Raw genomic sequence first — 13785 nt, forward strand, 5'->3', positions numbered from 1 at the left:
GATTGCCCACCATGGCCTGGTAATTCTAGCCACCTAATCAACTCTTGTCCCATACTGGCTAACTATCTCGCTCACCCTTTCTGCCACCTAACATCTAATGTATGGTGAGCATACTGGTGCAAGAGTGGCTGCTATCACATCATTCACATGGATGTGACACATTGGCAGTGACTGAAGTAGTTCTCCATTGTGTATGTAAAGTGCTTTTATAAAGTTAGAAAAGTGTTAAATAAATGTAATTAATTATTATTAGTAAAGTAATAGTAACCTGTTAAAAGTCTTTAACATTACAGAATTAATAAAACCTGTTGTTTTACAACAGAGAAGCATAACAGTGCTCATGAACTAAGAAAGAATGGGAAATTAGGTCTAAAAGAAAGGAAAACAATAACAAGCATCTTTCAAGATGCATGAGAACTATTTCAGATTTCTCTGTGTTCTACATTAACTGAGTCCAGTATCCTTTACTTACAGGTACCTCATTAATAACAGTGATTTACCTTGTCCACTGCTATGCTAGTATCCTGCATATTACGGTCTGCAGAGATGACGTGTTTCCCAAGTGATGCTCCAAAACCACCTGCAGCATTATCAGAAGCACTTCTTCTCTCCTGGCCTCTGGAGAGGAAATAAAAGTTTCAGTCAGTACAGTAGACCTCTATGAAAATCTAATTTTCACTTGTTTAAAAAAATAACATAATGAAAATGGCCCCAGTTCCTCATTTTCCCTCCACAACCGTTACACTTGACAATAAATATATTGTGCATGACAGCAGCTCAGCATCATACTTGTCTGAGATGTCTACTTGACTTCGTGGTAGCAGGAACTTTCCTTGTATAGGATGGGTTACAGGAATAAGCAGTCGATTACTCTCTATAAATGGCGAAGTCAGCTTCCTGGAGGGGCTACTACCACTACGGTTTCGGGGAAGAGAGGCACTATCTGAGTTGACTCGCATTCTAAGGAAAGAGACATAGAAAAAAGTAATGATGAATTTGATCAGAGCTCTCTAAAAATTAAAAAACAGTTGCAGATTTTCTCCCCACAGAGATCTGCAATCAACTGCAACTGAATATGTACAGGTTCTGATCAGCAAAAAAAAAATCCTCAACAACAACTCATTAACCTCCTCATTCACAAGGATACCTTGTGTTTCCAATTCCAGCAGTGCTGATCTCTCCATAATTCAACACAACGCAAACATCTACTCCTACATGCATCACGTGTAAGCATTTTTTAGTCATTGTTTAATTAGTTAAACTAAATACATTATGAGAATATCTAACTAATCTTTTCTTTTTTTTTATCATCCTGCGGCCAATGCAGCCTTTAGATACTGTATGTTTACCTGCCCCCTGTTTCTGTCCCCACTTCCTCTGGAAGATTCCCAATGCTGGCCGCTTTACTCTCTTCTTTCTTGTTCTGCAGCTCTATCTTTTTTGCTATACTGTATAAATTGTAGAAGGAAAGTGATTAATCATGATGCACAAAAGACTGAAAACACTGAATTTAAGAGTCACTTCGGTCAATGCTTCTATAAGGCACTGCAAGACATACCATATTCAAAGAGTACATTTATAATATTTATTTTCCATTGTACTTATAGAAAAGCATGCAAATGTGAATATATCAGAATATCAAATTGTCCAAGTCAGGATGGAGGCCAATCAGAAAATACATCAGCTAAAAGAAACTAATAAACGTGATAAAATATCAAGCCAGGGACCATAGTAAAACAATACAGTAGGCAAAAAGAAGATAAATTTACAGCCTTTGTGACATGTTAGAGGAGCTTGCCATGAAAGAACAGGACAGGATAAAGTCCTTCAGGCATTCACAGGTTTGTACAACTGAAAGACTGAAATTTATGAAAGAAGAAATCAGGTCAATTATTGCTAACAAGATGGCTCTTCATAAATCTTGTCTATCTATCACAAAAGTCATTTTTGTATAAACAACTCATAACATTCCACAAAAAAATATGGTAAATTCAACATATGCAGTGAGCAAACCACTGGTACATTCAGGGAGTGAAAAGTGCCAAACAGGCAGTCCTTAAGACAGACATGGACCGGTCAGTGGAGAAACCGTCTTGAAATTATTGTGAATAAAAGATTGCAAATAAAGACCTCTAACATTGTTTTTTGTAGTTCAAGCCACAAAGGTACATTTACAGGAACATCAAGTTGAAGGAAATATAATCAGGCCTAGCAGTGAGCCATATTAATTCTCCATGGTTTAGTCACACTGCAAATATACTGCTTGGTGTGACATTGCAATTCCATTTGCAAAGCAGCAGAGGGAATTGTCAGACTGCTCAGGCTTTTAAATTGGTTGAAGGCTGAGGAGCACAGTAATGTTTAGATACATTTCAATGCAGTGTTATATGGTCATTTTGGACATCAAGTGAATCATAAAAAGGAGGCAAGATAACATGGTGGTTTTCATTATCAAAAGATGGATGCATGTGTGACCAGATACTAGAAAGGTTAAGAAATTACGTATTTTTAAGATGTTTTAAAATTAGAAAATGGACTGCTTTCCTATCATCTAAAAGGGGCAAGAAGAAATATGTAGTTAAGGCCATTAGAACATCAGCAGGAACAGCATGATGAAACAGTGGCTTTCTGGGTTCAAGTCTAATACCCAGTTACTGTCTGAGGATATGGCATGTTCTTCCATTGTCTGTGCGCATATTTCACCAGGCATTTCTTCTTACGACCCTGAATTGGATAAGTGAACTAAAATATAGAAGGATCATCCAGTGTAGAAATAGAAGTTTATTTTGTTCTTTAAAATTATACTTTCATTGTCCTGCCATGACAGGCTTTAGCTCCACAAAACCCTGTAATGGACTAAGCAAGTGTATTGTAATATTTTGTTGCCCATTCCCCCAAGAGTAGAATAAAGACTTTATATTTGTACATAGTGCTTTGAAACCATTTTTTTCTAGGCCTATGTGTCTTGCAAAAGTGGCCCCTTCACATTAAGTTATTTTAATGGGAAAATATGCCCAGTTTTGAATAATTTTTGCCCAGTTTTAGAGAGTTTTGAATAATTAATGACCCTAAATGATAAAGGTCATTTTAAAAACAGTTTCAAAATTAAACTGGCAAAGATTCAGAATTGGTCTAAAACAGGGCTTTATAAACTTTTGTTCATGGATTTTGTTTATTTCCTAAGTTTAAGATAATATAGCGGTAATGACCTACAGATGCTGTAGCTGATGGGTACCATTACATATTATAGTGTACTGTGCTTGCTTTACATGTTTACATCAATATTCATCTTCCTATATTATGTGGACTGAAGCTCACCAAAATTAAACAGTCCAAAATGCAAGTAAAGCAAATAAAGTCTTCCGGCAAGAAGCTGTTTAAACATAATAATTCATTTAATTAATACATTTACATAGCGCTTTTCTGACAATTCAAAGCACTTGAATATAGTAGCTCTTTTTTGTTTAATTTTGCCTTGTTCATAAAGGCAACTAACGCATCTGAAAAACCAACTTCTCCGGAAACTGCTGCACTGCCTTGTAGCTTAGTCCTTCTGTTCTTGTCTTAATGTGAACCTGAAGGCTCTGGAAAATTTAACTCTATTAAAAGGTATGATTGGAAATAAGACACAAGTATTTTCTTGACTTCTGTGCTCCCCATGGTAAATAAATAAAGCCTTTATGAGACACAAAAATGTATTGTGTCTGCATCTTTTTGATTAAACTCAGGAATGGACTCAAACGGCTAGACTTTTTGACAGAACACCCTGACTGCTCAGAAGAAATAGGCCACAATTGTAGGGCCATTGCCCCTTTAAGTGTGAGATATGTACTGAACCTTTTCAGCTTTTCCCCTTTGATTATACATTTTGAGGTTGCACACAAAGGAACAATAAAATCTGATTTGTAGTCTTTTTGCACCAGAACCCACCTTAGCAATAAAATATATATTTAATAACCACATGTGCAAAAGAATTGAACCTTTTTAATTATCAGTATAGCTCCCACATAAACTGTGAATATGACTAAATTGTAAAGTAAATTAAGAAGAAAAATGGGTGTGTGTTTGCTTTTAATAATAATAATACATTTTATTTATATAGCGCCTTTCCCGTGCTCAAGGCACTTACAGAATATAATAAAGAACGGCAGCGTATACAGTATATAGCATTGTACAAACCAGATAAATAAATAAAGAAGATTAAGACAGTGAATTCTGAAAAAAACAGACAACATAATTGATGGTCTAGCACACACACACAGGTTACATTAGCATCTTGACAGAGAGGTAAACTGAGAGAAGGGAAATAAAGTCAAGTAGAGCTAAAAGCCTTCCTGAACAGATGAGTTTTGAGTTGTTTTTTAAAACAATTCATGGAGTCAGTTGACCTGATTAATTTCAGTAGGTCATTCCAGAGTCTGGGCGCTATACAGCTGAAGGCCCTGTCACCCATGGAGTGTAGATTAGTGTGGGGTACAACAAGATTGCCAGAATCAGAAGACCTTAGTGGGTGGGCAGGCACATAGTGATGGGGAAGGTCACTGATGTAGTTTGGCGTGAGATTATTTAAGGCTTTGTAGGATAGTAGGATTTTATATTCGATTCTGTAAGACACAGGGAGCCAGTGAAGACGGAGCAGGATGGGTGTGATGTGCTCGCTGCTGCTGGTTTGAGTAAGGACTCTTGCAGCTGAGTTGTTGAATAAGCTGGAGCTGTGATATAAGATTAGAAGGGGCACCTGCCACTAGGGAATTACAATAATCGATGCGGGATGTGATAAAAACATTGACAAGTTTCTCAGCATTAGGGAAGGAGAGGAAGGAGCGAACATGGGATATGTTATGGAGGTGAAAGTAAGAAAGTTTCTTAATGTGATTTATGTGGGTGGAATAAGAGAGGAATCAAAATGACACCAAGGTTTTTTACAGTAGAGGCAGGTCTGATGAGTTCACCGCCAAGACAGACTGGGAAGGAGCTCATTTTATTAAGTTGCATTTTAGTCCCAATTTGCAGGAGTTCAGTTTTATTGTAATTTAATTTTAAAGAGTTCTGCTCCATCCAGGTTTTAATTTCACTAAGGCAGGTTGTGAGCTGAGAAAGCTCTGATGAAGTTCCACTTTTAACATTGAAGTAGAGCTGAGTATCATCTGCATAAAAATGATAACCCAGTCCATAGCTACGGATAATATGGCCAAGGGGAAGCATGTAAATACAGAAAAGCAGAAGACTGAGGACGGAGCCTTGAGGGACTCCTTGTGTGACCGGCGCTGAGCTGGATCTACTGTTGCCAAGACTAACAAACTCTTGCCTATCAGTCAGATAGGACTTGAACCACTGGAGGGCAGTGCCACAGATACCCAGCATGTTCTCCATTCTGGACAGTAGGATGTCATGTCTGACAGTGTCAAATGCTGCACTGAGGTCTAACAGAATTAATATGCTGGTTTGTCCAGAGTCTGCTGCCATAAGGAAATCATTGGCTACCCATAACAGAGCAGTTTCACAGCTGTGCCGCGCCCTGAAATCAGACTGAAAGGGTTCCATCAAATTATTAGAGGTTAGGTAATTGGTGAGTTGGGAAGCTACAACACGCTCAAGAAGTTTTGACAGGAAAGGTAAGTGGGAAATGGCCGGAAATTGTTAAGATTGTCAGCATCAAGACAAGACTTTATTAACATTGGGGTTACAGAAGCAATTTTAAAAGTGAGTGGCACAGAGCCAGTGTCAAGGGATGAGTTTATTATTGTTGTAACAGTCGGTATTATGGCATGAAGGCAGGATTTAAGTAGTGTGGTGGGGATGGGGTCCAGTACACAAGTAGTCAGCCTCATCTTACAAAGCAGGTTATTAACAAACGCAGATGTGACTGGTGAGAACTTAGAGAAGGAGCTGGATGGAGTGGGAAAACAGGGAGAAATATAAACAGATAATGTATTTATGTTAGTTGAATTATTTAGATCGTTAATTTTGTTACGGAAAAAGTGGAGGAATTCCTCACAGACTTCAGTAGAAGAGGTAGTTGGGCCAGATGCGGGTTCGAGTAGTTTATTAACTACAGAGAACAAAACCCTTGGGTTATCATGGCCACTTTCTATTATTCTGCTGTAATGGGTGTTCTTGGCAGAAGTTAATGCTTCTCTGTAAGCTCTTTGGTGGTCAGAGAAAGCCTGGATGTGCACTGTGAGGCCAGTCTTACGTGACATTCTCTCAAGGTGTCGGCCAGCTGCTTTCATAGATCGCAATTCTGAGTTATACCGAGGAGCTGAACGTTTAAAGAAAACCTCCTTATGTTTTAAAGGAGCTGTTTTATCTAATGCTGAATGAAGGGCTGAGTTATAGTGGTCAACAAGACTATCGACAGTTGATGGAATAGGTGAAGATAGTAAAAGATCAGAAATGAATCCAGAAAGGATAGAGGGACAGATATTTTTAAGGTTTCTGTAAGAAATTTGTCGTTTACAGGTAAGAGGAAGGAAAGGCAGTGAAACAGTGAAAAATACTGCTTTATGGTCAGAGAGTCCCAAATCAGTGCTGTAAATGTTGGCAACAGATAGTCCAGAAGTGCAGATCAGATCCAATATATGACCGCCAGAGTGGGTTGGAAAATCAACATGTTGTGTCAAGTCAAAGCAGTCCAGTAAGGATAGGAATTAATTTCTCAGTTTAGATGTGGGGATGTCAATATGGATGTTGAAATCACCAAGAAGGATAATTCTCTGAGAGTAAGAGCTTAGGTGGGACAAAAGTTCAATCAGATCGGATAAGAAGGATGCATTGTATTTTGGGGGACAATAAAGAACAATGAGTGAGACAGGACCTGATTTCATTATTAGTTTAAGAGTCAGGCACTCAAAAGACAATGGAAGGTCAATTGGGATTTGTTTAATGTTGAAGTCTGCTCTGACAATAACTGCAAGCCCACCACCTTGTCTTGAGCTGCGAGGCTCTGTGTGGAAAGTGAAACCAATTGGTGTCGCCTCTGTGAGAGATGCAAATTCGTTTGGATTTTGCCAAGTCTCCGTTAAACACAGAATATCAAGTTTGGTGTCAGTGATGAGTTCTGACAGCACCAATGCTTTGCCATTAAGAGACCTCGAGTGCAATATTAGTTAATGAGGCTTCTTTTTGCACAGAGCCGCGATCAGGGTTTATTTCCACATAATGTAAATTTGGCACATTGACACTTCTATTTCCAGGGTCATGAGAAGGACGGCGTATTCCTGAGCAAATGCTGCTGGTGCCCGGCGATATATCTTTTATACAGAAAAAACTTAGAATAGAGGAATGAAACACATGGATATTTCTGTCCAGATTCAAAAACCACAAAATTCACCTATGGCTTTAGTCAAAAGGGATATTAACATCTGTCAGATTTAAGAAAACATATATAAAGAATGCTACAGACTTGCCTTAGTAAATGAGTGCAACCACATTTCATATGGGTGTAAATTGACAGCATATGAGATGATCTTACATTTGATGCAATATTATTCATACCAAAATCTTTTTATTACAACTTGATTCTAATCAATTAAAATGAAGGCACGCTATATTTAAACTGCACCAGAGTTAATAAAAAGAATATACATTTACGCTATATCATGGAGAAATATTAAACAGAAAGTAAATACATTTTTCCGTCCACACTGTAAATGCAAAAATAGAGGAAGATGCTCAGTTAATCAAAGTTAATCAAATCAGAGTTCATTTTAAATAAGAAAGTATTTAAGTGGTCATTTGAAATGAAAACACAATAGCCACAAGAGAAAGCAGAATCAGAAAACCTTTTCTTTAGATAATCAGTTTTTGCTAAGACTCATAGTACTGACTTGTTTAGTCAGACTGCATCCACTCATTTTCTGGACCCAATTAGTCCATTATAGGTTTTTGTGAAGCTGAAGCCTGTCCTGCCAGGATTAAGAACAAAGAAATACCTAAATGTAAACATTGTGTAATTCCAGTTCTTTAGTACTAAATATTCATCAGAAATTACTGCAGTTTATTCGGAATATTCTTCTTGTTCAATACCATAAAATCCCATATAATATATAAGGGGGACCAGCAAACTCTCTCTTATGTAGCAGTATAGATGCATAGTGTCTTATCTTCTATAAAAATAAATTGTGTATATTATAATTATTACACACCTCACTCTCTTGTGAAATACTGTGGAAAATTAATTGTATACTCACGCTTCTGGCACACTGATGTACTTATGAGGAATAAGACCCTTGCACCCTCCCAGTTCCCCACGCCACCAGTCATCTGAAGCCTTGCTGTGGAGAATTAGAACATCTCCTTTCTTAAAGGTGAGTTCCTGAGGGGAACGGCCTGTATAATCAAACTGGGCTACCACTTCAGGATTGTCCATTTCTGCCAGTTTCATAAAAGAAAATCCAGAGTTAATAAAGCAAGCATATCCAAGACATATTTCCTTTATAATCATACTCTAGGTTATATCATTTTTCCAAACCAGAATCATAGGAATGCTTTGCAAGATATTCATAATATCCAATGCACTCTAGCCAGCTGAATATATCTATTACCATCCTCGCTAGCATGGGGTTCAGCAAAGCCCTCCATCTCTGCATCAGCTTCTTCAGCGATTGGTTCTGGCAAAATACTATCACTGCAGGTGAAAGAGAAGAAAAATCCATTTGCTGAGGTTGAAAATAAAAAAATACACTGAAATCTGCATTAGAAGTCCCTTTGAAAAAGCTGTGATACAGCAACAGGAAACCAAATTACCAGTGCCTTCAGATTAGACAGTAGAGTACACTAAATATCAGAAACACTCAATGTAGGTACTGCTATTAGAACAATGTAAAAATGCATTTCACAGTTAGGTGTCTGTCTAATCATATCATCTCACTTTAATCAGATATTTATACACAAGAAGATATTGAAGATCAAGAAAAGTGATGTGGGCAACTTTGTTCATAATTCTTCCAGGATACTATCTCACAGAACAATTAAATGCCTTTAAATCAAGAATGTAAGATTGTCATCCATATCTTAAGTGATACCAGAACTTACGTTTATGTTGTTCATGATTTTTTTTTAAGTTTAATTCAGTGACTCCGTTTCAAATTGCAATTTTATACCTCTCTAATATGTACAGTGTTATACTGAAAATATATCCTTTAGTCAAATGCGTATGCATATCTGGTCATATGTGATTGAGAAAGAGGAGAAAAAAATGACACTCTTCTTATAATGTAGCTGCAATTTTAGAATCATAATATTTTGCTGTTGTTTTATATTCAGAGAAGCAATTTAAAAGCATGAACGTAAGAAACTGGAGCATCTAAATTAAAAAAATAAACATGTTAAATTCATTCACTTTTAGACAAGTATAAGCAAAACACTAACTCATGCAATAATTTTTCTGTCCTTTCTATTCACCATGTCAATATGAAAACAAACTTTGATACTCAAGTATTTAAACTGATAAAGAAAGAAAAACAACTTGGTGGAACAAATACACCAAATATTGAAAACATTAATCTCTATTGGTATTCTTAAGTTTTCTAACATAATTAGTCTTCTGAGATTTGTTTATATTTTATGCCTGACAATTTAGCAAATGTAATTTTACAGTGAATGAAAGATGATTGATACACTGTATTGCCATCTAATATCAAAGTGCCCATATTCATTCACTACAAATCACCTCTGTATGCTGTTGATAACCTTACTAAAATAATAATATAAATAATAGTATGTCCTCCTATAGCTTTAAGTCCTCTGAATTCACATCACCTGGCAATCTGTATTGCCACTGTTCAGCTACAGAGCCTAATCTCGCTGTTTCCTCCGGTTGTTCTTACACCAGTATTTCACACAGAAATAAGCACTCCAACAGTTATTATGTTCACAAATTCTATCTCCCAGAATCACAAACAAACTATTGAACATGCCATCTGATAAATTAAGTTTCCCTATCATAAGCTACCACACTTTTCACTTACCTGTAATCCTCCTCGCCAGTCATACATTTTTCGTACACAGGACCCGCCAGCTCTTTTGCTCCCGGAAAAATCTTTTCATGGTAAATTATTATAGTTTTCACCACCTCATTCACATGTGCTTGGACAGATACGGGATCCTGCTCAACTGGTACTGACACAAGTGTAGGACCAAAGCACACAGCTAGATTATATGGGTCCATCATGTTCTCATCACTGTACTGAGACAAGCTAGACAATGTAAAAAGAAGAAGAATAGATCACAATAATTATCAATTTAATGGAAGAATCTTGAAAGCAAGAACGAGCAGGAGAAAAAGGCTTCTTTTAGCTACAGTAAATAGTTAGATAAACTTGGAAATAAAACCATTTGCTATTAAAATTCTACAGTTTTAGAGGCAAAAAGCTTACTGGTTCAAGAAAGCAAACAGATATCTCATAACCACCAGCACAGTCTGTGGGAGCACTGCTACAATCTTCTGAAGATGACTAGGACGCTCCAACTTCTCAATCTCTGAGGATGAAAAGAAGCAAGACAGAGATATGTTAGAGCAAAGAATTAATTAGTCTGATAAGAACTCTACATGTTCAATCATGGAAAGAAAACTGCATCAACTGTTTTACACCTCAGAATGTTTCAATATGAACATTATTTTATGAAATTCTTGCCTACAGCAATAATCTCTAAGGATATATCTGAAACTGTAATTGTAACATGCCAGAAGTCCAGTACTGACTCACTATGCAATACTTTTCTTTATATGAGTGTGTAAAGCATGACATTTCTTATTAAGGGGCCTACATAAAACACTGAACAACTCGTCCTGCAAAACAATGATAAAATCAGATAATAGTAATCAGTCCAAAACAACTGATCAAAGACACAGCCATGAAGTTGATTGGGAGAAAAAAAATCGTCTCTGTTGGATTGAGAGTGAAGAAGTGTCGGAATGACCCCTGTAAGTGACTAGTTGGCTAGTCTGGGATGGTCTCAGTCATGTTCATGATGCTTTATAGGCTTTCCTTTTCCAAAACAAGTATAGCAAATATATGTATATCACTGATTTACATCCAGATGTTATAACAGACTGTGGTGGGTTGGCACCCTGCCCGGGGTTTGTTCCTGCCTTACGCCCTGTGTTGGCTGGGATTGGCTCCAGCAGACCCCCGTGACCCTGTGTTCGGATTCAGCGGGTTGGAAAATGGATGGATGGATGGAACTACAGACTGGGATATCCTGCAGGTGAGAACATTGAGGAGGTTGTTAACTGCACTACTGACTACATCAACTTCTGTATGGACATTGTAGTTCCAGTAAGAACTGTACGCTGCTATGCTAACAACAAGCCATGGATTACAAATGACATCAAGGGACTTTTGAACCAGAAGAAAAGGGCTTTTAAAGGTGGTGATCAGCATGAGCTCAAGCGCGTGCAGAAGGAACTTAGAGTTCAGCTCAGGGCGGCGAAGGAGCAGTACAGGAGAAAGCTGGAGCAGAAGTTGCAGAATATCAGCATGAAGGAAGTGTGGGATGAGATGAAGATCATCACTGGCTGCAGCTTGAAGCGGGGTGCTACTATCAAGAGAGACGTGAAGAGAGCAAACCAAATGAACAACTTCTTTAACAGGTTTGACCACCCTAACCCACTCTCACCTCGGAGTACTGCACCCTCCACACATCCTTCTGCTGATACCAGCATAGGAGAGACATCCCCACCCACAATTACAACAGCGCAGGTGAGCAGAGAGGTGAGGAGACTTCGTGCCAGCAAAGCAGCGGGTCCAGATGGAGTATCGCCACGACTGCTGAAGGCCTGTGCATTGGAGCTGGGGAGTCATCTACGGCGCATCTTCAACCTGAGCCTGGGAACAGGGGAGAGTCCCGAGGCTTTGGAAAACATCTTGCATCACCCCCGTCCAAAAGGTATCATGTCCTAGTGAGCTGAATGACTTCCGGCCTGTTGCTCTGATATCACATGTGATGAAGACCATGGAGAAGCTGCTGCTTCACCACCTGAGGCCACAGGTTCAACACACCCTCGACCCTCTGCAGTTCGCATATCAGGAGAAGGTGGGAGCGGAGGATGCCATCATCTATATGCTACACCAATCCCTCTCCCACTTGGACAGAGGCAGTGGTGCTGTAAGAATTATGTTTCTAGATTTCTCTAGCGCCTTCAACACAATCCAACCTCTGCTCCTTAGGGACAGAGATGGGAGTAGATTCATACCTGGTGGCATGGATCGTGGATTATCTTAAAGACAGACCTCAGTATGTGCGTCTCGGGAACTGCATATCTGACATTGTGGTCAGCAACACAGGAGCGCCACAGGGGACTGTACTTTCTCCGGTCCTGTTCAGCTTATATACATCGGACTTCCAATACAACTCGGAGTCCTGCCATGTGCAAAAGTTCGCTGACAACACTGATATCGTGGGCTGCATCAGGAATGGGCAGGAGGAGGAGTATAGGGACCTAATCAAGGACTTTGTTAAATGGTGCGACTCAAACCACCTACACCTGAACACCAGCAAAACCAAGGAGCTGGTGGTGGATTTTAGGAGGCCCAGACCTCTCATGGACCCCGTGATCATCAGAGGTGACTGTGTGCAGATGGCACAGACCTATAAATACCTGGGATTGCAGCTGGATGATAAATTAGACTGGACTGCCAATACTGATGCTCTGTGTAAGAAAGGACAGAGCCGGTTATACTTCCTTAGAAGGCTGGCGTCCTTCAACATCTGTAATAAGATGCTGCAGATGTTCTATCAGACGGTTGTAGCGAGCGCCCTCTTCTACGCGGTGGTGTGCTGGGGAGGCAGCATTAAGAAGAAGGACGCCTCACACTTGGACAAACTGGTGAGGAAGGCAGGCTCTATTGTTGGCATGGAGCTGGACAGCTTGACATCTTTGGCAGAGCGACAGGCACTGAGTAGGCTCCTGTCAATCATGGAGAATCCACTGCATCCACTAAACAGTGTCATCTCCAGACAGAGGAGCAGCTTCAGCGACAGACTGCTGTCACTGTCCTGCTCCACTGACAGACTGAGAAGATCATTCCTCCCCCAAACTATGCGACTCTTCAATTCCACCCGCGGGGGTAAATGTTAACATTATTCAAAGTTATTGTCTGTTTTTACCTGCATTTTTATTACTCTTTAATTTAATATTGTTTTTTGTATCAGTATGCTACTGCTGGAGTATGTGAATTTCCCCTTGGGATTAATAAAGTATCTATCTATCTATCTATCTATGAACGACATTGTGTTCTGAAATAACAACATTGTCAATGACGTCATGTCCAGCTGTCTGAGGTCATTTTGACTAATTGGGATGTGCATAACATACAGCATAAATACTCTTTGCAGTCTGAATGTATTTTTCATTTTTTCAAAATGTTATCTTTTTATTGCTCAGACCAGTCAAATTCCCTCTTATATTTATATATATTATTCATACATTCTGTAAATTACTGCTAACTGCAGTACTACTGCAAAATATTGTATAGTAGTAAACCTATTGATCAAAGCAAATGCTTAACTACAGCACAATGTTGACTCATAACATATGCAATTTCATGTGATATCTCTAGGCAAGAGGTTTTTAACCTTTTAATTTGGCATATCACCTGCCGGAAATTAAATGTTTTGAAGTATGACCATTTTCTTTCAGTCTTAAATAAGTACTAATCTCTGACTATGCACAACTAAAAGTAATATATCCAAACTACTACTCCACCTTTTTAGCTTTTCCTATGTATATCAAAATCTTTTTTTAATGAATTATTTTTTAATGTAAGAACAGTAACATGG

At 38.6% G+C, this 13785-nt stretch overlaps 1 protein-coding gene across 2 annotated transcripts in view; it reads right to left on the bottom strand.

Annotated features, from left to right (window-relative positions):
• arhgap4b (Rho GTPase activating protein 4b) overlaps window positions 1-13785 on the bottom strand; it is an 87807-nt gene that overhangs the window by 3288 nt on the left and 70734 nt on the right. For both annotated transcript variants that reach the window (XM_051933638.1, XM_028813404.2), the window contains exons 17-23: window positions 10380-10482; window positions 9972-10199; window positions 8547-8629; window positions 8193-8373; window positions 1350-1448; window positions 790-960; window positions 501-618 (exon numbers count right to left, since the gene is read on the bottom strand). In XM_051933638.1, the coding sequence (XP_051789598.1) occupies window positions 501-618; window positions 790-960; window positions 1350-1448; window positions 8193-8373; window positions 8547-8629; window positions 9972-10199; window positions 10380-10482 (983 nt within the window). The remainder of the gene's footprint in view (window positions 1-500; window positions 619-789; window positions 961-1349; window positions 1449-8192; window positions 8374-8546; window positions 8630-9971; window positions 10200-10379; window positions 10483-13785) is intronic.

Source organism: Erpetoichthys calabaricus, chromosome 11, assembly GCF_900747795.2.
Source record: "Erpetoichthys calabaricus chromosome 11, fErpCal1.3, whole genome shotgun sequence".
NCBI lineage: Eukaryota > Metazoa > Chordata > Cladistia > Polypteriformes > Polypteridae > Erpetoichthys > Erpetoichthys calabaricus.